The sequence below is a fragment of the Chiloscyllium plagiosum genome, chromosome 22, assembly GCF_004010195.1.
Source record: "Chiloscyllium plagiosum isolate BGI_BamShark_2017 chromosome 22, ASM401019v2, whole genome shotgun sequence".
Lineage (NCBI taxonomy): Eukaryota > Metazoa > Chordata > Chondrichthyes > Orectolobiformes > Hemiscylliidae > Chiloscyllium > Chiloscyllium plagiosum.
Genome location: NC_057731.1, coordinates 35,409,558 through 35,436,386, shown reverse-complemented (window position 1 = coordinate 35,436,386; position 26,829 = coordinate 35,409,558). Strand labels below are relative to the sequence as shown.

The following is a 26,829-nucleotide window of genomic DNA, read 5'->3' as shown; positions in this document are numbered from 1 at the left end:
GTGGACCTGACCAGGTAGTCACGGAGGGAACGGTCTTTGCGGAAAGCGGAGAGGGGTGGGGAGGGGAATATATCCCTGGTGGTGGGCTCTGTTTGGAGGTGGCGGAAATGTCGGCGGATGATTTGGTTTATGCGAAGGTTGGTAGGTAAAGCACCTGTCTAGTAAACAGGAAACCTTGGCAAAGTCAGCTACAGAGATGTGGGCAGGTACTACCCAATGTATTTTCAGAACCTGTGGGGTTGATACATGTTAAAAATTGTGATACATGTAAAGTGGGCTATGACGTAAATCAGCAATTAGCATTTTGATGTTTCACAAAAATGATAATAGTTTAGTTGAGCTCTTCCTAGTTCTGTAGTAGTAAAGGCATTAAAAGACAAATATTAGATGTTTGCCATTTTCTGATATTTGCTGCATCCAAGAAAGTTTCCCTCATTATGTCACTGTGCTTTCTTTTTACATACAAACACAAAGAAGCTCCATTATTGAACAAAGGTGCTTCCTTACAGGTGCAGTACACTAAGGCATGGGATGAAACAAAGGAATCATATTACCTACCACCAGATATGCCCTCTCTTCTTCAAGCACAGAAAAATACAGAACTTGTCAGCAAGGTAGCACATGACTAGTTTCTTTTGTTTGTTTTAACCATAATTTATTTTACATCTTTCAAGATTAAGCATTGGTTCTGGCAGTAGTTAATGTAATTAGGTCACAGTTCTATACTTTATTCAAGTGGTTTTCCTTTTTTTAAATTGACAGCATGCTTACCAGGCTGCCTATGAAGAAGACAAAAGTTGGTACTCTGCTTGTGTTACAAATCCAGAGCTTGTACGAGTTGCCCAGGCTCAAAAAGCTATCAGTGATGTAAGTGATTGATTTAGCTTAACTTAGAGATTAGTTTAAGTTAAAACTTTAATGGTGAATGATAATGATAATGTTTTGTGCTACTGTAATGCATGCTGTGCTGTTAGTGATAGGATAGGACTTTGAGAAAGTGATCCAAATTAATTTACCAATATAACCAGTATCAGTGTGGGATTCATTTAGTAGTTTGCAGGCACTTACATTCAGTGAGGGGGATGAATTGAAAGATAATTGAAATTATCTGCAGCCTGATCTCAAACATCTGAGTAACGACTTTAAGGGAGGCAAAGAACTATGGAACTTGCCATTGCAACCAGAATGGTGCATCACACTGACAAACTCAAGAAAGAAATGAAATGGTTAAACAATCTTTAAAACTAATCTTACTGGAAGACAAAAATATAGATAATTTATTCTTTATTAATAACCTTTTGTGTTGGAGGTCTGTAAGTCTGTATCTAGGTATTGATTTTACTTGGATTAATTGCATAACAGTTGAAGGGGAGTCATGGAATTCTCTTCACAACATTGATTTATACATGTTTAACATGAAATGATCTGCACTTTGTAATTACCATAATTCTGAAGTGAAAACTTGATAACATACATTAACGGAATGTTGCAATTCACAAACTGTTTGAGACATCTCTGCATTCAAAACTTTAGAAAATAAAGGCGGATAAGGTTGATGAGAAATTACCTAGCCTAAAGTGCGAGTCTACACACAGTAAGCGAGGCACACAGTGATTGGCCATTCATATTGGTAGCAACTAAACAGTTATAACTGCATGACCTTAGTCACGATGTTTGCTGAGAGCACAAAAATAAGTTGTACTGGCATAGAAATTGCAAAGTCAGAGATTTTCTATTGTATTACACATCTCAAGAACTAATGTGCTTTCAGACTTTTTCATTACGTAACAGCATCCTTGTGAACAATTATTTTACTATAACACTTTTCCCAATGGGCATTTTGTGCAGATGTTTCAAATCAACAGGGAATGTTGAGGCATAGCTCTAGCTGCTGTAATATTCCTGGACATATGGCTTTAGCAGATATTTTGGTGCTACTTCAATTCTGATCTTGTGCAAGATTGACAAGCTTAACACGTGTCTCAGTGAGCATTCACCTTCACTGACCTTCAAGTCAGAAACCTGGGCTGAGTTCATGTCAAACAGAGTCCGTTGAAGAGGAGCTAAGTTTGCCAAAGATTTAGCCATGAGGAAGCTAAGTTTATCTGAGACAAATATGAACAACTACTAAAACATTTAGGATTTCAGACTTGATGAGTAAGTATATTTATTTGTTAAAGCTTGACACTACTGAAGCTTGTGTCTATCTAAATTACTGAAGGTGGAGTATAAACGTGGACATGGAGAGTACATTTCCAAGTATGCTTCAGTGGTGGACACTCCACAGTTACTACATGCCAAAGCAGGAGGCATATTGGCCAGTGATGTAAGTATCATTTCTAACATTATAACTTGCAAGATAATTTTTGAGAGAATGTAGTTATTTTATTTAGAATGGATACTGCAGAGAGGCCTTAAACTATCTATATTCTATTATCTCTTCCTCCTTGGGGAACTGTATCAGTATCCTTTCATTCTCCTCCTTCCATTCTGACAGTACTGCATGGGCTGCAGTTGGCAATCCTTCAGTTCCTGTAAGAAACCAAAATCTTGCTTCTTCCAATGATGCTATCTGTTCACTTTGAGAGATATATACAATATTCTCGAAAATATTAATTCCAGCAAGGATTGATGGAACATTTGAAGTATGTTGGCACTGCTGGTGTTGCGTGTGGTCATGGTTGCATTTTGATTCTATTTCATTAATAGTGAAACTATTAGCAATTATTTATGATGAAGCTCTTGGGTCTTTCCATCTCGTGGTCTTTGATCTAATCCGGTTCTTTCAATTTGAAATAGTATGCTACTTGAAAGATTAGGTGTAAAGATTTCCAGAGAAATCTCCTGAATTTCTTCGAGTTTCTTTCCAATCATTCGCAGGACTTTATATTTATTGACAATTCCTAATTGATTTGAGAAGATGGTGAATACTACTGATCAAACTGCAGCATTTTATGTGCTGTATAATTCCCCTGATACTTTGGGGAGAGGTTTTGAGGGTTTTTCTTTGGCTACACTGAAAGAAGTCTGAAGTTAGTATGGAAGGTGACTTGGAGGGGAAATTGGAGGTGATGGTGTTCCCATGTAACTTTGGTCTTTTCCTTCCAGGTAGTAGAGTTTGCATTTTTCTTTGGAGGCGGTTTTGAAAAAGCTGCTGCAATTTCATATAGTGGTAATAATGGAGAAAGTGAGCTCTGCCAATGGTGGATGGGCTGCTGCTCAAACAGGCTGCTTTGTCTTCAAGGGTGTCTCTCCTTTCTCTCCACAGATGCTACCAGACATGCTGAGTTTTTCCAGCATTTTCTGATTTTTGTTGCTGCCATCTCTTGGATGGTGTTCAGCTTCTTGGGTGTTGTTAAAGCTAAACTCACCTGGGCAAGTGCAGAGTATTCCACCATGATCCCACCATGACTTACAGCTAGTGGGCAGGTTTTAGGGAGCCAGGAGGGGAGTTACTTCCTGCAATAAAACCTAGCTTGTGACTTACTGTTGTAGACATGTGGTTGGTTCAGTTAAGTGAAGTAGAATCAGACAGCCCTGCTTAAACATGAGGAATACTTATGTTAAATGATTCAATCTGTATATATCTTCCTCTAATTCACTAAAATCCTCTGGTATGTAACTAACTGTTTAAAATAATACTGAAGGGACTATATGGTGAGAGACCTGGCTTGTTGTTCCTAAGGATCTAGAATATCTGTAACACAGAGAAAATTCTAAATGAAAATAACATCTGCAAAGTTAGGCATAATAGTGCACTACTGCGATGGCACATTTTGTTTGGAACAGAAAATACTAAATGCATCTGACCTTAATTGTATAAAACCAGAAGCACAGTCCTTTACCTGACTTGTTCCTCGCAGCGCCAGAGACCCGGGTTCAATTCCCGCCTCAGGCGACTGACTGTGTGGAGTTTGCACATTCTCCCCGTGTCTGCGTGGGTTTCCTCCGGGTGCTCCGGTTTCCTCCCACAGTCACAAAGATGTGCAGGTCAGGTGAATTGGCCATGCTAAATTGCCCCTAGTGTTAGGTAAGGGGTAAATGTAGGGGTATGGGTGGGTTGCGCTTCGGCGGGGCGGTGTGGACTTGTTGGGCCGAAGGGCCTGTCTCCACACTGTAAGTAATCTAATCTAATCTAATCTTGTACGTCATGTACAAAAGGTATGGCCATTGTGTCAGAGATTTCCATCAAAACCTCTTACAAGAGATATGCAGTTTTCTTGCCACTGCCTGTTTTCCCTCAATTCTTTTTCTATATACAGAGACAAGGCCTTTTCCCTGGGTGGGGGAGTCCAGAGCTAGAGGGCATCAGTTTAGGGTGAGAGGGGAAAGACTTAAAGGGACCTAAGGGGCAACGTTTTCACGCAGAGGGTGGTGCGTGTATGAAATGAGCTGCCAGAGGAAGTTGTGGAGGCTGGTGCAGTTACAGCATTTAAAAGGCATATGGATGAGTATATGATTAGGAAGGGTTTAGAGGGATATGGATCAAGTGCTGGCAAATGGTACTAGATTAATTTAGAATATCTGGTTGGCATGAATGGGTTGGACTGAAGGGACTGTTTCCGTGCTGTACATCTCTATGACTCTATGACAACAATCTACAGTAAATGAAAGGATATTTCAGGCAACAGTATGCCTTTTAGTCTAATGCATAGTTTTCCTACATCTTACCGACATGGACATTTGACTGAGTGGGTTGAACTTTCAGATATGTGTGTAAAAGGTTGTAATCGGCCCTAAGTCATTCTTGGCTACTCTTTTTTTTTTGTTTAAGCACTCTTTTTCTTGATCATCTTCATTATTTTGTGTTGCAACTGCAGCACACTATGGACAAATTTAAATTATGTCTTAAGCTATTTGAAACAGAATATCTCGCATCTTTAATTTTAATTGGTAGAATTGTTTTTTAAATATAAGGCAGTGTACTTGTCTTATCACTGTCATCTCCATTGCTCAATGTAGTAACTTGTCTTTTGTGTCAAACTGTCCTTTAAACATGTTGTTGTAGCTTTTATAGTTGTTATATAAAGGGCAGGAGTGATCATGTGTTCACAGGCAGGATGATGACCTTCAAGGCTTGCTCAACACTGGTTGCTTTACTATGTTGCACTTTTTTTTTAACCTCTGTTCAAACTATTATGAGCTGTGGTTAACCATTGCTGAATTTGTCCTTTGGAAATGCTGTTCTTTCATTTCACAACTAAATTCTCCCACTGTGTTTTAAATCACAGAATTTGGTTTGTTGTCTGCACTGGCTCTCTGAATAAACGATATACCAAGTCCCACTCCCAAGTCTTCCTCCCATGCAGTCTGCACTCTTTCCCTTTTTGGATAATAATCTCATTCCATCTGAATGTCTCAATTGAACCTGCCTTCACCTACTCTCAGGCAACACATTCCAGATTTTAATCATACATGGACTTTCTTATGTTGCCTTTTGTTCTTTTGCCAATTAATTTGCCCTCGTCTTCTCAATATTTTCACCAGTGCAAGTAGTTTTTGTCCTGTATATCCTGGACAGACCCTCATGATTTTGAACACCTCTGTCAAAAATTCTTTCAATCTTCTCTTATCTAAAGGAAAATAATCCTAACTTTCCCAATGCCCCTTCAGAACTGAAGTTCCTCATTCTTGGAATTAATATTTTGTTCACTCTCTCCAATGCCTTCACTTCCAAAAGGAGATCCAGAATACAACCCAAAACTGCAGTTGCAGCCGAACCAGTGTTTTTGTATATGATTAGCTTAATTTCCTTGTTCTTCCAATCTATGCATCTACTGATAAAGCTGAAAATACTGTTTGCTTTGTTAACTACTCTTTGGAGCTGTCCTGCTATCTTCAATAATGTATGCTTACATGCACCCATATTCCTTTGCACCCCTTTTAACATTGTATCCTTCATTTCACATTATCCCCTGCCTTCTTCCCACTTAAATAAACAAACATGCACACGTCTCCAAGCTGGTGACAGTTGTGATTGCCTGCTCCATTTTGCACCACTTTAACATCTATAAATGAATCCCAGTTTCCAGGGAGTAAATTGAGTACACCTGGCATCATATACTGAAAGTATCTATTCAAAAAATAAAGCTTAACACACTAACTATGCTCTTGAGAAACTTTTATCCTTCCCAATCTTGTGAAATACCCTATTAAGCTATCATCCCAGATTTTACTGATCTACATTGACTCCTTGCCCTCTGACACTTTTGATTTAATTCTCATTCTCATGTTTAAAATTTTACGACCTTGACCTTCATTTTCATTGTGACCTCAACAAGCCGTACCACCCCACCTTGAAACCTCTGGCATGCCCATCACATCATCAATGGTGGTTGTGCCTTCAGACAGCTAGGCCTAAGGTTTTAGAATTCTTGTGTTGCATTACTGTGCTCCTCCGCCTTTCTTTTCTCCTTTATGAACTTCATTAATACTCTTCTCTTTGATCAAGCTTTTGACAATACCTTTTATTATCACCTCCTTTTGATTCAGTGTCCATTTAATTCAGATTTGAGGTGGATGTTTTTGGCCTCAACGAGGATGAGTGCGGAATTAAGCAGGTGTGAAATATCACACTATTACTTGTCTTGCTGACTATTTCCATGAATGTCAGATGAGACTGGGTGCCGAGTCAGGGCTATTCACCTAAGGCCTCCTAAGGTCAAAAGCTGACCTGAATTTTCCAGCTGGCCTGCAGGCACCCAAAGTCATCAAGAATCCACTTGACTGTCCATCTAAAGGAGACTTCCCCAGTGGTTGACCAAGGGACTTATGCACCAGGCAGGCTTTGAAGTCTAAGAGGAACAATGTGAATGGTAGTAATGCCACCAGACGAGACCAGTAATCCAGAAATTTATGTTAATGTTCTAGGAATGCACAATTTTCAGCATTCTTGGACATTTTAAATCACTGTTTCCTAACATTGATTTCTGAAATCATCTCTGGCTGTGTCAATTGATTAACCATAACAAAGTGTGTTATTATAATGCCAATTTGACATTGTCCAGATTGAAACTGTTATTTAGGTAGAATAAGTTAATCTTATATAATGGTATCATTCTTGATTACTGTTATTATGTACATTTGGACCACACTAGAGTCATCATTTGTGACTGTAGAATATTTGTTATTCCTGCTTTGAGCCTAACCTAACAGGCAATTACTATCAATTCCCTTCTTTGGAAAACACAGTTTAAAGAAAATAAACAGCTCATACAATCGGCTGAGATACAATGATAGCTTTTGAGATAATGTATGTTATGACACAGTGGCAATGTGACATGTATGTATGAAGACAAGATGTCACAATGGTGAAAATATTTCTGTTTTAATGTATGTGAATGATCCTAATTCACAAGAAATGAAGGCATAAGAAAGTTGCAAAATAGCCAATCTGGGGGCAACCAGAGGCATTGATGCCAACAAGGGCTGGCCTCTGAAAGCTACTACCTCACCCACCAAAACTCACTTCTTCCTTTGAACACCCCGTTCCCGAGAAGAAGAATAGATACTTACCATCTCAGTACCGGATTACCCAAGGAGCAGGCATTGCCTGGTGGGCATTACAACCAAGAGGCTGCTGCCCTCTGGCTGACCTTGATCGCCAGTATTGCGATTATGATAGGACTGATTGGCAACAATCTGGGGAATTATCTTCTTGGTTGGGGAGGTCTGCTCATGCCCACCCCCACACTTAGATAAGGGGAAAATTGCTCCCCCCCCAACCAATGAGGAGACTTAGATGCAGAGTCAATTTCCTTTGAGATTGAAAGCTGTTCTCCCCATGCAAGTCCTTGTGAGATCGTATTGGGCAGAGCTTAATACACTCCTCTGCAGTAACCATTTCAGAACCAAAGGTCTCGTACAACAGTTTGCTCAGCGATGTTATTAAAATTTGAAAGCATTACTTGCTTTTAATTCCATTGTGGTACTCCTCTTGATAAACAAACAAAAAATTATCAAGACACATTCCAGTTTCATAAATGTCAAGCAACTTCATCTACTCTGGACACCAAATGGTAGATTTAGCCAACCAGTACATCTCATTATTGGTGTTAAGGCAAATTAGAACTGTAAAAGTACATTTTATAAATGCTTTTATCACTGAGTTGTTACTGAGTCCGCAAAGTCAGTGGGATTCTGTGAAAATTAATAATTTTTGTTAGGTTTTACATGTACTTTCAGAAGGTAGTGCAGACATTTAATGGTGAGGCATGTTTATCTCAAACAGGAAATGGTACTGGAGGGCTCATATAGCATGAAGCATTCGCGTGTTTACTCTACACTGGAAACATGCCACATGGGAATGCAATGTCATCATCCAGTGTATCTATCTAAAAAACAGATATTGTTCAAATTTCTGCTCCCAGAGCTGTTTCAGACTGTATGTCAGGATAGTTTGTATGTGATTGCAGATTACACAATAAATGCACGATTGCACACATCATTTCAAGCACTAAGACCTACACAACAGTCCTTAAAGGGGCCACTGAAGGCCCCAATTTAAAAAAAATGTTAACAGGTTTAACATTGCATATTTTTTGCTCTTTCTCCTTTTACATTTCCATGTCAGCTTAAATACCATGAAGACTATGAAAAGAATATTAAGGGAAATTGGAGCCAAGCAGCAGGTGCTCAAGTTGCTATGACAAGAGAAAATTCAGTAAAATACAGTCAGGTTAGTCTCCAAGCAGAAAGTAGTCTCAATATTTTCTCTATCATGTGCATGTTTGAATTATCTGTAAGTTAATTTTAAACTTATATAAGTTAGTTAATAAAAGATGTGAAACATTAATCAAGTGTAAGAATATTTAAATTGACATTTAATGTCAATGTTTTTCTCATTATTTTGCTTCACATCTTCCTTACTGGGAGCCAAACTTGTTTTCAAATCAGTGTCCATTTTGTACAGCAGTCATGCAATATGAGTGTTCTGCCTGCAGCCATGCCTCTCCAGCTAAAAATAACTGTTTGAAAGACAAAGTTATATATAGATTTCAACACAGAGGATTTTGCATGAGTATTTAGCTATTAAAAAACAGAAGGCTCGAAATTAATCCTGTTTCATATGTGTAAAACTGATGAAAAAATATCCAATTTCACAGCCAACATCTTGCCTTCAAAGACAGGTTGAAATACATCAAACCCAATATTGGGAAAGACTTTTTTTTAGATCCCCCTGGTAGTCACTTAAAATAAAACCTCGTGCCAGCATTCCCATAAATAAGTAGGCTATTTCCTATTTCAGGCTTCCTCTGCTAAACTGGAATGAAACAGAAAGTGCTAAAGAAACTCAAGAGGTTTGTCAGCATCTGTGGATTGAGAAACAGTTAACACTTTGAGTTCAGTATGCCGCTTTGAGTCATATTGGACTTAACACTAAGATTAACTCTGTTTCTCTCTCTTTCCACAGATATTACCAGACCTGTAGCACTTTTTGTTTTTATTTCAGATTTCCAGCATCTGTATACTTTGTGCTTATTGACTAAATTGGATTTTGTGCAGTGCTGGGTTACTCTGCTGTGGATTATGATAATGTAGCTGAAGATGCAGGAACATTGCTTACCCCTCCCAATTCCACAATGTTTGAGCTAACAAAGCTGTTCTTTCCCTCCACTAATACACAGGACAATGAGGCAAGTGGCTGACATTAATTTCTTCAAGCGATCAAGCTGCTTAAAGACGTGCTAAAGAGCCATTAGTAATAACACAGCCTCAGGCCCGATTTCAAGCCAGACTTAGTTGTCCTGTTTTGGCACTCAATACAGTCACGTCCCTGCATTTTCAGCAAAACTAGATACCAATGAATTTCCACCCAAGAGTTAAAATTTCCTTTGCCCACAGTTATGGGCCTCTTCGGATTTATTCACACTATTTTCGATCCTTGATTCAGGGTGACCTGATCCTTTTTATAGAGGAGTCCCTGTGTAAGAAGTCATTTTCCATCTTTAACTTCCATGATGGAGTATCTACTGATGGTGTTGCAGATTACAAGTTTGGATACAAACTATTTTTTTTAACATTCCAATCATTGTTTAGAATCATATGCACTCTGTGTAGACTAATTTCTCATAGGAGCTCTAAGCAGGCAGGGCTTCTTGCTACGAATGGGAATTATTTTGTTCCGTGCTTCAGGACTGGTAACAGTTTACCTGAGAATAACAATTACAACAATTAGAAGACTCTGCCATGACCCTTCATGACTTGTGCCAGTTTTCCATAATTGAAATAATAAAAACCCCCTGATGTAAGCTACAAGATTGTGGTCTTTATGTTTTGAAAACCTTTATTGCATTTTCATTGTTAGATTGATTTTCAAGAGTGGCCCAGTGAAATGCCAAGTAACATGATCCTTACATACAACCTTCAATATAGAAATAATTATTTTTGATTGGTATAATTGTCTCATTCATCTGTACAGCCAGAGGACGTTGCTGATTATGAGGAAACCAGAGGCAAAGGCAGTTTCCCTGCTATGATCACACCTGCATATTACAATGCCAAGAGAGCTAATGAACTTGCAAGTGATGTAAGTATTAAAGGAAAGAAATGGACCCTTTTATCCGTACTGTTGTGCGTTGAAAATTACATTGTTCCAGAATTAGGTAACATTATCAAAAACTGATGGAGAGCTGCTCAGAATCAGAAATGAATTTGTGTCCATGATAACCAAATTTGCAATCTCAGTTATGTCAGTGTCATGACTTTCTGACAGATTGTTGGAAAGTTGCAGGGAAGATCCTTTTGTTTCTGCATCTTCCTGATAAACGAGTGCAAAATCAAAAGCAAGTTATTTTTCTAAACTCTTGCCGCTTTCCCTTGGAACCCGAGCTCTGAAATTCCATGAGCACTTGCTTAGCCACCCACTATAATTCTGGGGGCTGGAGACTGGCAGCACCTCCAGGGTAGACTGGAGTTTCTGACTAACCTATGTCTTGCAATTTCAGGACCTGTGGCACCACCCTTTGTCCTTGCTTGTCCATGTGGCAGTGACCACAGTGTTCTGGATTTTGTTTGATGTGTTTATTTGATGTGTTTTGATGCATTCTCTGCAACTGTCAAGACCCCATCCGAATCCAACAAGTCTCAAAGGGGCTCAGAGGCTTGGTTGCTAAAAAGCAGTAACACGTGGGCCTCTTCTGATGGGATGAAGCCTTGTTAACTAAACATGGGTCAAGAATTAGTCACAAGAGGTTCAGTTCTTTAACTGAATTCCATGTGTGCTGCAGTCTTATGAAGAGCCAAGCCAGAAACTGAAACTTCCAAAGTTACTCCCACGTAGTGGACAGTTGGGGTTGTGTCCACAGTTCCGTATTTCTCGTCAGAGAATGTCCCTTTTCCTACACTTCGACTGTCTGTTTTCCAACCAATTTCCATATCAAGAAATTACTTGAATAACACAAACTTCAATTTGTCCCTGAAATTTCTTGTGTTGCATTTCATCAAATATCTCCTGGACAGTACTTTGGTGAACATCAAAAGCTCTACCAGATCACTTGGTTGTTAACTCTTTCACAAAAGCATGTTCACTTCCCCAGTATAGCTGGTATTTTCCAACTCGTCACTTTTTGTCTTTCTGATGATGGGCTCTAGGAACTTTGCCTAATGTGTTTAATTCACTGGATTGTGTTAGTTGTTTGCCTCTAACTCCTATTTAGAGAAACGATATAATTCAAATTATTTGCTGTTAATTCCAAATGTATATGCTTTGGAAGATGATGATTAATTACATCTAATTTCCACATCTATTGTACTAATTTTGGATGAAAAATATTTGAACCTGGACAAATGTTTGGCTGCAATCCTCATTCATTGTATCCTTTACAGATTTTGTTAATGTTAGTGCCATTTAAGAATTTTCCTTGACCACTGATATTGTATTCTCCTTTAAAGTTTGAAACACATTTCTTTTGCTTCCTTTCAGAAAATATACATTTACAATGCACTTTCCCTTCAATATTCCTGCTGTTATTTTATTATCTTCCATAATGTACAATTGATATCACTTTGAAAAACACTCCTCTCAGCATTCCTCTCTTTCTCTTTAAGAGCAAAATGTGTCATCCTATATGTTTTTCCTCTTGTCTGCCCTGTACTGTGACTAAACAAAGACACATCACAGTTTCTAAATCTAACTCATTCATTGCAAGGTCCTTAGAACTGCAGAATTTCAACCTTCCACATTCCTCTCCAATCTTTAAGTTGTTAAAATTCAGTTGTCACCTAATCACGAAAGTAAAGCCACCATATTTTATCAGATCACAGGGGAAGAGATTGAGAGGGAGAGTCCGTCATGGTGACCTCACCCTGTACAGGAATTGAACCCACACTGTTGGCATTACCCTGCATCTCAAAGCAGCTTTCCAGCTAACTGACCTCCCCACACCTCCCTAATCACAACATCCTGGTGTTTTCTCTTTCTCTTCAACCTGGAGCTGTTACATATATGAACCTCCATCTTTTGTTTATTAACACCATGTAAAAATGGAGATGTAGAAAATAGACTGAGAGGCAGCTTTTGCAACTCTTAAGAGAAACAATAAGATTTAAAGTATGCAAGTAATGTGAGAATGCCAAAGTTTAAAATGTTGTTAAAAAGTTGATAGACATCTCCTGAATAGTAATTTATACATACACCAGTTCATTAACCAGTGAAATGTGTCATAGATGCAATTAAAACTTTAAAATCAATGTAAGATTGACTTTTCATTGAAGACTGGCTGATGTTGTAATTAAACCACAATAGGTTGATCAGTTGGTCATTTATATTTTAATAATAATGAAAAAGAAGATAATTATGTTTTATTAATTTAATCTGGAATATCATTACAGTAGATATGAATAGAAGAAAAATAGATACCTGCACCATGATTTTAAAAAAATTGTTCGATGATTGAATTACCCTTCAGAACAAAGGAAAATCAGATTTAGAATTAGATACGCGTTGATGTCAAAATTCACATTCATTTTGTTGTTTGACTTGGATTCATAATTAATTAGAATTTATTAGCCTATGAAATCAAATTTGTTTGTTTGCATTATTATTTAGTTTTCTGGCTAGTAGCTTGGCTCTATACACCATATTAGGGCACATTTATTGCTAGCTGCTTAAATCTCTGTTATTACTAAGAGGTAAAGCAGTCTTAGAGCTTTGCAGTTGAGAATCAGTGTTAACTTCTATGGTATAAGCACTTGACAGACTCTTAAGTTTTCCAGTCTTCAGTGTATATAGTTAGAAATAGTTTAACAGCCAAATTGTTTTGTGGTTGCAGATAAAATATAAAAAAGATCTTGTAAGGATGAAGGGATCAGCCCAATACCACATGCTAACTTCTGAAGAAGACTTAGCAATGAAGCATGTCAAGGAAGTTAACAAGCTTGTCAGTGAGGTAACAGAATTGTAATTAACTATGTAAACCACATTCATTCAATTATTTGGAGAACTCTAAACAAAATCTTCCTTTGCTCCTTATTTTCAACAAAATTTATTGTCTTTCCTTTTGAAAAAATGAATGTTTCCTAATAAGTTTGTGAATTAATACAGCAAAGAATAGTTTGCAATGTGGTATTTGTACTAAACAGCTTGATGTCTTTGACGCAGGTGCATATGACTGGAATTTCTTGTGTATGTTTATGTTCATCTCATGTTAATAATAGCAATGCATGCTTGAATTATTTTTTTTGCTTTTATCCTTGTAATCAATGATCTGTATCTCTCGCAAACCAAATATTTGAAATTCTGTGATTTGGAATTTGTATTTGTGACAAAGATTCTTGCAGTCGTGAATTCACGGCAGTTTCTGGTTTGTGCAATATGTGATAATTGAGAAGTCTCTGTCAGTAGTATTCTGCAAGGCCCGCTGTGGTGCTCCTCATGCAGTCAACACAGAATCACTGATTTGACTTGAAGTTATTGTTACAGGAAACTCAATGACCATGTTCAGACTTGTTAAATTGGGATTGTTAATGGTGTATTAATATTAATAGCTATGTCTATTGGCCATTGTGTGGAAGGAATACCTCCAGTGGAGTGATCTGGCAGCTATTTGCAAGGCTTCTATTTGAAAATGTGCATTGACCTTCGAGATTCTGCTGAGTTGCTAATATGTTAGACAAGAAATCCCCTGGCTGGTAAAATCCAGCATTCCAACAGACCTAAACTGACTTCTTCATTACCTTAATCATTTCACCTACACATCCCCAATGGTTAGATTCATAGAAATCATTGAATCCCTACAGTGTGGAAACAGGGTTTGGCCCATCAAGCCTACACCAACCCTCTGAAGAGCATCTCGCCCAGACCCATCCCATCCCTGCAGATCCCATGGCTAATCCACTTAAACTTCCCATCCCTGAACACTTTGGGAAATTTAGCATTGCCAATCTATCTAACCTGCACATCTTTGGACTTAGGAAGAAACCAGATTACCCAGAGGAAACACAAGCAGACACGGAGAGACTGTGCAAACTCTACACAGACAGTCACACAAGGATAGAATTGAACCTGGGTGCCTGATGCTGAAAGGCAATGAGCCACCATATCGCCCACCATGGATTCCTTCAATCTACTTTAGTGAAAGCCAGTACAGAGCATGGTTGAAATATGCTTTGAGAGATTTCTCAACCCTGCAAGCACCAGAACCTGTTATTCTTGGACTGGGAAACATTTTCCTAAAACATCTTACCCAATACTTATTCTTTGTTTCTTAACTATTGTTTATAACTTTTCAGATAGAGTACAAGAAGGACTTGGACACATCCAAAGGTTACAGCATTAACTACTGTGAAACCCCTCAGTTCAAGAATATTGCCAAGTTATCGAAATTTACTAGTGATGTGAGTTATCACAATTTAATGCTGGTTTTAACGTTAAAGTAGTTCAGTGCTGATTTTAACTAGTTCAGTTTGATAGGTTGACAATTACCGATTTGTGATTGGTAATTGTACTTTAGTTATGTTTAAGCATATGCTGGGGTTAGGCATTAATAACAGTTGTGGCCTCTAATGGTACAGTGGTAATATCCTCCTCCCCATCAAACTTTCTGACTTTTGCGGTGACGGGCACTTTGTTTGACTTTTCTCCAATAATGAAATGACAATACAACTGAATCTAATGCTTTGAATTTGCTCAGATTTTATGATACATTAATAACCTCAGTTGTATATCTGTTAGAGATTAACTTTGATCAGCAAGATCCAGAACAGGTACTCTGTTGAGAAACATGGCACCAGGTATAGGATAGGCATGAATTTATGGTATTTTCTGACTAAATACCCTCAAAATTCACCAGAAAATGTTAGAGCTTGTTCGTTCAAGTATAAGTGAATTTGTAATTGTGTGATGAGATATAGTTACTAGCAAACAGCCTCCCCAGCACTGAAAATTAATTTTTATATTTCCTGTAAAGTTAGTATAAGAGGTGATATGTACATTATTTGAAGCATAAACTGATATGAGAAGATAAAAAAGTAAATAAACACTCAAGTAATTTTATGCACCTTAAGTATTTTATGATTGGAAAATGCAATGAATGAATTGACCCCCATTCTATTGCTTATGTAGCTCAAATACAAAGAAGCTTACCATAATCAAGTGAAAGGCCATTACGAAGGAGTTGGTATGGACAGCCGCACACTGCATTGTATGAAGGTTGGAAACTTAACAAGTGATGTAAGTAGAAATGAAAGTGTCAAAGGTACAAATTCATTTTCAAATTCACTATTGTAGTGCTTTTGTCAAGTAATGATTTCAAGTAAGGTGAATCAAATTTGTGATCTTCTAAACATAACATTCTAAGCCCTACAGAACATCACTGATCAGAACTATAAAACATTTTTAAGAGAGTAATTTTGTGTATCAAGAAGAACTCTTGGATAGTTTTAGTGTTGACTTGTGCTACTCATTATGCAATGATCAAGTCAGAAGTGAATTATGGCTTGTAGCATTTATGGCAAGCTGGCATTTGGGTAATATTCACTTTTTAAAAATGCAATCAAAATCCATTCACTGTAGCAAATGCAAATATTGCAACATTGCTGGTAATTTGCCAGGTTGTCTGGATTAATCGTTATTAGGAGCTATGTAAGCAGTTGATCAGAATATGCTGCATGTATATTTAAACTACAACCTATTCCTTGCTAAGTTTAAAAAAAGTATCCAGTATGTATAGATCACCTTTCCAGCCACACATGCATACATATTTTTCAAGTGATGGGTAGTTTTGGCCTACAAGTCTTACCTCAACTTGATAGTTACCGTACCAAACACTAATGCAACTAATTGGCCTGAGTCTTTATCTATTTAATTGATTAGATTATGTTAGACTGAAGGTGTTACACTTGATTTGTAATGTATGCATCACACTTGCATTTGGGTGGTTCAAATTTAATCTTCTACAATGGAGACAGATCCAAACAGGTCGCCAAAATTGTACAAAGTACATCAAGGAATATCCAATAATAAACAACTAGATAGATATAAAAGCAATCCATTCTGAATAACGCAGGAAACAAAGTACCTATACTAAGGGAAATCAATTCAAATATTTTTGTTTCTTTCAGTCTGCAAACTACATGCAGGCTGAGAAAAATGTAGAAGCAAGTACAATTTTCAAAATTGTCTCAATTTACTGAAAAATTACGCTTTTGAAGTTTCTGCTTGTAGGTCTGTTTCTGAGTTTTGAGGTATCTGGACTTGTGATTGGCATAGAGATTATTGTCTAGACTACTAAGTATTCAAGTTCTGGCATGTTTATGTGGAGCTGAATGTTGATCTGTACACTAGCATTCCTCAGCTATAAATGTTCCATCTGCTCTGAAGCATCTCCTCAATGGGGATCCAGTCCTGTTACCATCTCTCACAGGCCTGATCTAACTTGTACAACACATTTATTTACATTACCATATCATCACAGATAGTGATTAACATTTAATGACAACAATAGAAAACAAAACCAGATCTCTCATAGCCGCCATAAAATATTCAATATCAAGTCTTTTGTTTCCCTTTAGAAATATTTGTCATGGACTGGCAGATTAATTTTGTACTTGCACTTCAGCACGATTTTTCTTGAACTTGGTGAACCAATGTATGAGGAAAATTTTACATTTGCAGGTTTTGTCTTGGTTTCCCATGTCTATGCGTACATGTATTTTAGAATTGGCAGGGTTGGTATGTGGACAATTACTCCTATCTTAGCCATGAATAGTTACCAATTTAATGAGGAAGGATCATTTGAATTATTGCAAGCACTTCAAATGGTGTGATGACACTTTTAATCTCAACATCAATGTAAAATATGTATTCACTGATCTCTGTATCATCCTGTACGTAATCAGATTCTAGTTTGTCGATCATCTGATGTATATTGTCTTTGGCAGAATTTGATTTGATTTATTGCAGTCAGATGTACATAAGTACAGTGAAAAACTTTGTTTTGCATGCAGTATAGGCAAACAAAGACATACAGATCATGGGGTGCTAAACAGATCGAGGCGTACAATGCACAAAGCTGCACAAAGCAAGGTCAACATTACTTGAAATTAGCGAGGTCTGTTCAGCAGCCTAGTAACAGCGGGGAAGAAGCTGTTCTTGAACCGTTTGATGCATGTGCTCAAGCTTCCGTACCTTCTGGTTGATGGAAGAGTTTGGATGAGAGCATTACGATGAGATTTGGATGAGAGGGGTCTTTGCTGCAGAAAGGCTGCCAATATCATCAACGAGAAGGGCACAGAGAAACCTTAATTATCCGAAGGACACGGGCGGGGAGTATTTTGTTCGGTTATAGATTCATAGAGATGTACAGCATGGAAACAGACCCTTTGGTCCAACCTGTCCATGCCGACCAGATATCCCAACCCAATCTAGACCCATCTGCCAGCACCCAGCCCATATCCATCCAAACCCTTCCTATTCATATACCCATCCAAATGCCTCTTAAATGTTGCAATTGTACCAGCCTCCACCACATCCTCTGACAGCTCATTCCATACATGTATTACCCTCTGAGTGATAAAGTTGCCCCTTAGGTCTCTTTTATATCTTTCCCCTCTCACCTTAAACCTATGCCCTCTAGTTGTGGACTCCCCAACCCCAGGGAAAAGACTTTGTCTATTTATCCTATCCATGCCCCACATAATTTTGTAAACTTCTATAAGGTCACCCCTCAGCCTCCGATGCTCCAGAGAAAACAGCCCCAGCCTGTTCAGCCTCTCCCTGTAGCTCAAATCCTCCAACCCTGGCAACATCCTTGTAAATCTTTTCTGAACCCTTTCAAGTTTCACAACATCTTTCCAATAGGAAGGAGATCAGAATTGCATGCAATATTCCAACAGTGGCCTAACCAATGTCCTGTACAGCCACACCATGACCTCCCAACTTCTATACTCAATACTCTGACCAATAAAGGAAAGCATACCAAAAGCCTTCTTCACTATCTATCTACCTGCGACTCCACTTTCAAGGAGCTATGAACCTGCACTCCAAGGTCTCTTTGTTCAGCAACACTCCCTAGGACCTTACCATTAAGTGTATAATGCTAAGATTTGCTAAGATTTGCTTTCCCAAAATGCAGCACCTCGCATTTATCTGAATTAAACTCCATCTGCCACTTCTCAGCCCATTGGCCCATCTGGTCAAGATCCTGTTGTAATCTGAGGTAACCCTCTTCGCTGTCCACTACACCTCCAATTTTGGAGTCATCTGCAAACTTACTAACTGTACCTCTAATGTTCGCATCCAAATCATTTATATAAACGACAAAAAGTAGAGGACCCAGCGCCGATCCTTGTGGTACTCCACTGGTCACAGGCCTCCAGTCTGAAAAACAACCCTCCACCCTCATCCTCTTTCTTCTACCTTTGAGCCAGTTCTGTATCCAAATGGCTAGTTCTCCCTGTATTCCGTGAGATCTAACCTTGCTAATCAGTCTCCCATGGGGAACCTTGTTGAACGCCTTACTGAAGTCCATGTAGATCACATCTACTGCTCTGCCCTTATCACTCTTCTTTGTTACTTCTTCAAAAAACTCAATTAAGTTTGTGAGACATGATTTCCCATGCACAAAGCCATGTTGACTATCCCTAATCAGTCCTTGCCTTTCCAAATACATGTACATCCTATCCCTCAGGATTTCCTCCAACAACTTGCCCACCGCTGAGGTCAGGCTCACCGGTCTATAGTTCCCTGGCTTGTCCTTACCACCCTTCTTTTCTTAAACAGTGGCACCACGTTTGCCAACCTCCAGTCTTCCGGCACCTCACCTGTGACGATTGAAGATACAAATATCTCAGCAAGAGTCCCAGCAATCACATCTCTCACTTCCCACAGAGTTCTCAGGTACACCTGATCAAGTCCTGGGGATTTATCCACATTTAACCATTTCAAGACATCCAGCACTTCCTCCTCTGTATTCTGGACATTTTGCAAGATGTCATCATCTATTTCCCCACAGTCTATATCTTCCATATCCTTTTCCACAGTAAATACTGATGCAAAATAATCATTTAGTATCTCCCCAATTTTTTGTGGCTCCATACAAAGGCCACCTTGCTGATCTTTGAGGGGCCCTATTTTCTACCTAGTTACCCTTTTGTCCTTAATATATTTGTAAAAACCCTTTGGATTCTCCTTAATTCTATTTGCCAAAGCTATCTAATGTCCCCGTTTTGCCCTCCTGATTTCCCTCTTAAGTATACTCCTACTTCCTTTATACTCTTGTAAGGATTCACTCGATCTATCCTGTCTATACCTGACTAATGCTTCCTTTTTCTTAACCAAACCCTCAATTTCTTTAGTCATCCAGCATAATCAAATGCCAGATAACATAGGTTAGCCAAGCATCGGGACATTGCGATCTTGCTGGATAATCCAATATTTGGATAATCTAATGCTGGATAATCGAGGTCCCTGTGTAAATGGAGTCCATGGATTGGCGATTGGCATCTGTGTTGGTCTGGGCTATGTACACAACTTTCTGTAGTTTCTTACAGTCCTGGGCAAAGCAGTTGCTGTACCAGACCATGATACTCCCAGATAGAATGTTTTCTATGGTGCATCTGTAAAAGTTGGTAAGGGTCCTTATGAACATGTTGAAGTTCCTAAGCCATCTGAGGAAGCGTTGTTGTTCCCTATTGACCATCACATCTATGGGGATGTCCAGGACAAATTGTCAGTTATCATCACTCCTAGGAACTTGATGCTGGATATCAGATGATCTTTATTGCAGCTTGAAGATACTCCTTGGTTGTGGCTGTTTGGATCAGAGTGTGGCTCTTTGGACCTGTATTAGATTTTTTTGAAATGCATTGCCTCTGCCAATGGCTTTGTCTGTCACTTACCTGAAAAGATGATTGAAAGCTAAACATTTTCTTTGTACGTGCAATTCACACATCATGCTATGTCTGGGTGATCCAATGATTGTGTCAATTGTTTCATTTGTATTTAGGACTGGTAAGCTTAGTTGCAAGGAGCATTTCATAATTACAAGTAGTTTTGGAGAGCTTCAATCACTTTCTCAATAATACATTTTAATGACTCTCCATTTAAAAAAAGTCACATAATAAAGCCTTTTCTTTGCATCTGCTCAGAACGTCTATGCACTCAATAGGCTTCTGTCTTGATGTCATGAACCCTAATCAATTACAGAAGGTTTAAACGCACTTTGAATTGTTTTTCTAATGTGGCTCATGTCTTTTAGGGATCTTTTCAGCTTCTGGGCTGTTAATGCTGATGTGTTATATCTGCATAGATCTTCATTCCCAATTGCTAAGCAAATCTTCATAGATTGTTTTAATTCATTGGGCACATGGAAATCTCAAAAGCATAGGTCTGAACACTGGCCTAGCAATTAAATTCTGTCAGGAGGGTCTGCTGTGTCCTAGCTTGAACTAGGGATCTTGGGGACATTCTGACAATATGCCTTCAAGCTTTGTTTGCTTGCTATCACACGGTAATCACCCTCTTCAAAAGTTTGATTGTTTAGAGTTTTTTTCTGTTTGTATTAGTCATAAGAGTTAATTATTTGCATTATAACTTGTCCAAATTTCCTAACCTAGGTACCTTTTTGTGCTTTCCTGATTTATTTAAATTCCTTCTTAAAATCTGGTAAAGATTTTGGTATGGTTAATGAAAACACGTTCACTTCTCAATTAGGTTACTGCTTGGTCAACCAGATCTGTGTGTTACCTATTATATACTTAGTTGTATAATGATAATGTAGCCCTCTGATTCTGAAACATTATATACATAAAGACACGGATTTTCAGTGTGCCTCTAACCGGGAATCTTCTGACTTCTCCTTGGAGGACTTTGTCAAGGACGCCAATTTATTGTTAGAATAGTGTTACCATTGTTTGTCATTTGGTTCTAGTTTAAATAATGGTTGGATTTTTTAAAAGATTCATTCATCAGATGTGGGCATCTCTGGCTGAGCCAACATTTATTGCACATCCCTAGTTGCCTTTGAGAAGAGCTTCTTGAACTAACAAAGTCCATTTGATGCAGGAAGACCCACAATGTGTGTGAGAGAGAGTGTTTCAGGGTTTTGACCAAGTGACAGAGAAGGGATGGGGATATATTTCCAAGTCAGGATGGTGAGTGGCTTGGAGGGAAAATTGCAGAAGGTGTTGCTCTCTTGTATCTGCTGACCTTGTCCTTCTAGATATTGGTGATGTAGCTTTGGAAGATGCTGTCTTAGGCGCCTTGGCGAATATCTGCAGTGCATCTTGTAAGTGTTACACATCACATGTCAATGGTAGAGACAGTGAATGTTTGTGGATGTGGTGCCAATCAAGCAGGCTGCTTTGTCCTGGATGGTGCCAAAATTCTTGAGTATTGAAGCTGCACTTATCCAGAAAAGTGGGGACTATTTCATTGCAGTCCTGACTTGTAGATGTTGGGTTGGCTTTTGGGAGTCGGGAGATGAGTTACTCACTGCATGGCTCCAGTTGTTTAACATGTGGCCTGTTCTATTAGGAACATTTTCCTTCACCTACGGCTGAATAAGATCTGGCTGTAAAGGTTTATTCAAAAGTCCCTATTTACATTTTTTACTTTCTACACTTCTCGGTAAGTACATCTACCTCTCTCATAGAGATTGCTCCTTCTCTTTACTCAGATTCTTACTCATCACTGTTCCTTCATCACTATCTTATTACTTTACAAGGATGACGTCCTGGAACAGTATATTATCATCAACAAAAGCTTATACTGTGACTCCAGCTGTTGTATCAAAAATAGCATTAGCACTATAGGTCACTTCAGTATCATCACCGGCACAGGAGAATGACAAGGCTGCAAACTCCATCCCCTCCATTTCCTTTCTTCTTGGCTATCAAATTCAGAATGAGGAAGGTGATGGTGAGTCCAGACTTTGGCATGCTGCAGCAGCATCACTGGCTGGCTATCTGGATTTTGAGAATGACATCATTTGTTGGCCAGAGAACTGTGCATCCTCCAAAATGTGATGGCCAGTCTTGAGTAGCAGTGGCAAGGTTCGTCAATGTGTCAGCTATGAGAACACCAAGACAATGATGGCAGGATGGCAACAAAGCCTCCCGTCGCCATCATGTAATAGAACATTGAGCACTTCCTGTATCTAGGAAGCACCAGCTGCAAGGAGAGTGCTGTAGAAATTGATTTCTATCCAAGAATTAGCAAAGCAGTCATCCAGTGTTTTTATGTTCTGGCACTGAACACTATGAACATGGCTATGAAGCTGTGACACTATTTATCCAGTGGAACACCAACCACAATCTCTGCCATTGAAATACTAATGAGCGACATGGTTGCTTTCTGTGCTATAAATACTCTAATAGTTTTCAATTTGCCTGTTGCCAATTGATCTCAAACTGACTTTAGGAAGGCTCAACAACTTGTGACCTTAAAGGGACACATTAGGTTAAACACAGCAGAATAAAACATTATACCTTTCCTGGTGTATTGCTTCTATCCACGTCAAGTAGCATGTTCTCTGACTTACCATGGGCACTAAGACTGAATATCCAGTAATGATTGCATTCAAAGCCATAAGGATGGTTCTCAGGATTGATTTTTATAATGTTTTAGCATTAATATTTATCAATATTAAATAATAACTATTATGTGATTGTCTAATTTTAATACAATCTGAACTCCCTTTGTATAACTTAAATAACACTTAGTGAGTGATGATGGCACTTTATCAGGGAGTGCCGGCTTGGAGGAGTTAATTAGCTGAAAGGTTTATCAGAGCTACCTCAACAAACACTTTTGAAATAAAAGTAATTAAAGCACATAAGATTCATAGTGATCTTTACTGATTTTGTCTTGATTTTTCTGAGGTGTAGTGATTACATTAGGAGCACCACTCCTCACCTGTTCCTTTGTGTCTGGACCAAGCTCTGTATTTTTAGCTGTGACTTTTGATCCTAACTCCTTCAGAAATGCGAAGCATATCTTTTAACTTCCAGCTGGTCCCTCACGGTATGGAGGTATTGTGTCCCCCTTGCAGTAGAGGCAAAACTAAATGTCTTCAGATTTATGTGAATTATATAATTTCCAGCTTGTTTCACAGTAAAAGAGAAACTAAAAAATAATGTCAGCAATATTTCATTATCACACGACCAGCATTTCTCTTTTTAGTGTGAACAACTTCTCAAACCCCTACCCATGATGTTGAGAGCTCTCTGCTACCTCCACAATGGTGTTCACCCCATCTCCCCCAGACTTCACCTCCCTCTCCTATCAACAGAGAGTGTGCACTGCCCTCAATTAGCTCACCTCACCCCCAACATAGAGGCTCTTGACCCCTTCCCTCAACACCCCTAACAGTGATCAGTTACTCCCTCACCCCTGACAACATTGAACCCTTACTCTCACTGCCTCACACTACAGTAACTCCCTTGCCCCACTTCTCCTCACTCTTCCCCACTCTTCCCTCTTCTGCCATTGGTTGGTTATGAGCCATAGATTTTTGAAGCAGACTGGACCAGGAAGAGCAAGTTGAAACATTTAATCCAATGCCAAATAATGTAGAGGAATCAAAATGGATGGTGAAAGAAAGATAGGATTAAGTGAGAAATAAACAAAATATTAAAGAAAGAAACTTTTTCACAACTTTTTAAAAATGTCCAGCACTAAATTTTGAAGGAATGCAACTCTACACTTGTAAAGTTGATTTTTAGTGCCAGCAAGGTTGTTTGGCAGAAATTGAGATTAATCATGCTGTTAAAAATATGCTTACACTAGAATAGATTTGCTGTAAATTTTTTTCTGATAGGTTGCTAACTAGCTATTAAGCACATCCGATTCCATGCAGGTGAATACCAAGTCTCTCATTGAGAATATCAAAAGTCACAAACCACCAGGCTATAGTCTGACAATTGTATTTTGTCAGGCCCACTGAAAGCTTGTGAGTTCAAATAAACCTGTCGGACTATAACCTGGTGTCATGTGACTTCTGACTTTGTCCACCCCAGTCCAACACTGGCAACTCCATATCATCTCATGAAGGATATAATAGCAGAGCTCTTGGAGGACAAGGGCACTTCATGCAGTAAATTTCTGATTTCTGTATCTGGCCAACTTGTACATATATGGTTGCTGTTCAATTTCTTCCTTAATAATGCTGAGCACCGATAACTGAACTAAGTGAAACGTACTCACTTAATAGATGCAACATTTCTGGGGGATAAACAAGTTTTAATCCTACCGGTTCCATTTCTACATTTGCTTTCATTATTTATCCTCTGTACATGTTCTGCTGAGTCTTGGACTTAGTCCTGATTACATTAGATTCCCTACAGTGTGAAAACAGGCCCTTTGGCCCAACAGGTCCACACCGACCCTCCGAAGAGTAACCCACCCAGACCCATTTCCATCTGATTAATGCACCAAACACTATGGGAAATTTAGCATGGCCAATTCACCTGACCTGCACATCTTTGGACTGTGGGAGGAAACCAGAGCATCCGGAAGAAACCTACGCAGACACGGGGAGAATGTGCAAACTCCACACAGACAGTCACCTGAGGCTGGAATTGAACCTGAAACCCTGGTGCTGTGAGGCTAACCACTTAATCCTGAGAGCAAATCTGCCCAAAATCTTGACCTCCACGTCACTTATTCAGAATCATGACCTATTCTGCTCAAGCAATGATCTGGGCAAAGCAACTATGTCAACGTTATATATTCCAAGTTTTGATTAAAAATAAAAATGCACAAAAACACAATAATACTGTGTATGTGGTTGTAACAAAACCAAACCATTGCATTATAGTTCCCAAAAATTATCATGTGATCCTATAATTCTCCAGTTCCCCTCTCTTCTCTGACTTTAGCTCCAAGTCCCAACTTTGCCCCCCCTCCCAATTTCAATTATAGCCTCTCATTTTCAATCCTGCTGTCCTTAACTACTTTTCTAGTTTAATAAATTCACTACTTTATGACTGAGAGCCCATTCTCTAACTGTTTTTGTTGTATATTTTTATTTCAAATAATTGTTTAATTGTTCTGGGTCAGTAAGGTTGATTGGCATTCATTAATGGTTAAAAGGATACTCCCTTATTAATTATCAGCATTAATTTTCCATGATGAATTTAATGGGTAATTAATAGCCAATAGAGTACATTTTATGAAGCTAATAGGGAGCTTATGGGCAAACTTTTGTTTTCACAAAGTGTAGCATGGTGGAAATTGTGCAGCAATTTGTGGCAATTTGCAATTCATGGATGTTTCTTCTTTTGCCATAAGTTGTTGCTAATCTGTGTAACTAATAACAATGGTTGACATTTTCTTCTGTAAATTTTGTCCTTGTAATTTTAAGTGCAGCAAGTGCACAGTACTGGCAAGAATGTGAGTTTTAGAGATACACATATTATAAATCAACGCGCACGTTTCCCAGTCCCACAGATCTGAGATGGATTCAGATTGAAACCTAGTTTTGCACAATACCAGGTGGAATTCTCGGGTGGTGTTTAACGGAGGTGGGACTGGAAAACTGGTGAGTGTCCTGGTGCCGCCACTTTTAGGGAAGGCCTACTGTAACTGGGCAATGGCAGGTCCTCCTTGGATCAATGACCCTGGAGGGCAGAAGTCCCACCTCCCTCACACTGCCCACCAATCAGAGACCAGTAACTCGATTGAACAGCACTACCGTCCAAGACAGTGGTGATTTCTACTGGTACAACATCTATCTGCAGCCCTATGGTCCAGTATTAATGTTGGATAAACCCTGCAGGTCCGGTAGCATCTGTGGAGAGAAATCAGAGTTAACGTTTCTGATCTAGTGACTCTTCCTCAGAACAGATGCTGCCAGACTTGCTGAGCTTTTCTAGCAATTTCTGTTTTTGTTTCTGATTTACAGCATCAGTTGCCCTTTCAGATTTTGTTTATAATCAACATGTTTGGATGTGTTAAGAGTTGAAACTTTATTGCTGGAACAGCACAGCAGGTCAGGCAGCATCCAGGGAACAGGAGATTCGACGTTTCGGGCACAGGCTCTTCTTCAGGAATGAGCAGAGAGTGTTCAGCAGGAGAAGATAAAAGGTAGGGAGGAGGGACTTGGAGGAGGGGCGTTGGAAATGTGATAGGTGGAAAGAGGCCAAGGTGAGGGTGATAGGTCGGAGTAGGAGGGAGGCGGAGAGGACAAGAAGAAGACTGCAGGTCAGGAAGGCGACCTCACTTTCTCCTGTATCCCATTGCAGACGACCTGCCCTCCCCCTGTCTGTATTCCATTGCAGACGCTCTGCCCTCCCACTGTCTGTATCCCATTACCGACGATCTGCCCTCCCCTGTCTGTATCTCATTGCAGACGATCTGACCCTCCCCCTGTCTGTATCCCATTGCAGACG

At 39.0% G+C, this 26,829-nt stretch overlaps 1 protein-coding gene across 3 annotated transcripts in view; it reads left to right on the top strand.

Moving 5' to 3' along the window:
• LOC122561199 (nebulin-related anchoring protein) overlaps positions 1-26,829 on the top strand; it is a 101,926-nt gene that overhangs the window by 3,707 nt on the left and 71,390 nt on the right. For 2 of the 3 annotated variants that reach the window (XM_043712772.1, XM_043712771.1), the window contains 8 exons: positions 510-614; positions 763-867; positions 2,222-2,326; positions 8,573-8,677; positions 10,421-10,528; positions 13,272-13,388; positions 14,731-14,835; positions 15,563-15,670. In XM_043712772.1, coding sequence (XP_043568707.1) covers positions 510-614; positions 763-867; positions 2,222-2,326; positions 8,573-8,677; positions 10,421-10,528; positions 13,272-13,388; positions 14,731-14,835; positions 15,563-15,670 — 858 coding nt within the window. The remainder of the gene's footprint in view (positions 1-509; positions 615-762; positions 868-2,221; positions 2,327-8,572; positions 8,678-10,420; positions 10,529-13,271; positions 13,389-14,730; positions 14,836-15,562; positions 15,671-26,829) is intronic. The other variant, XM_043712773.1, reaches the window with a different exon arrangement.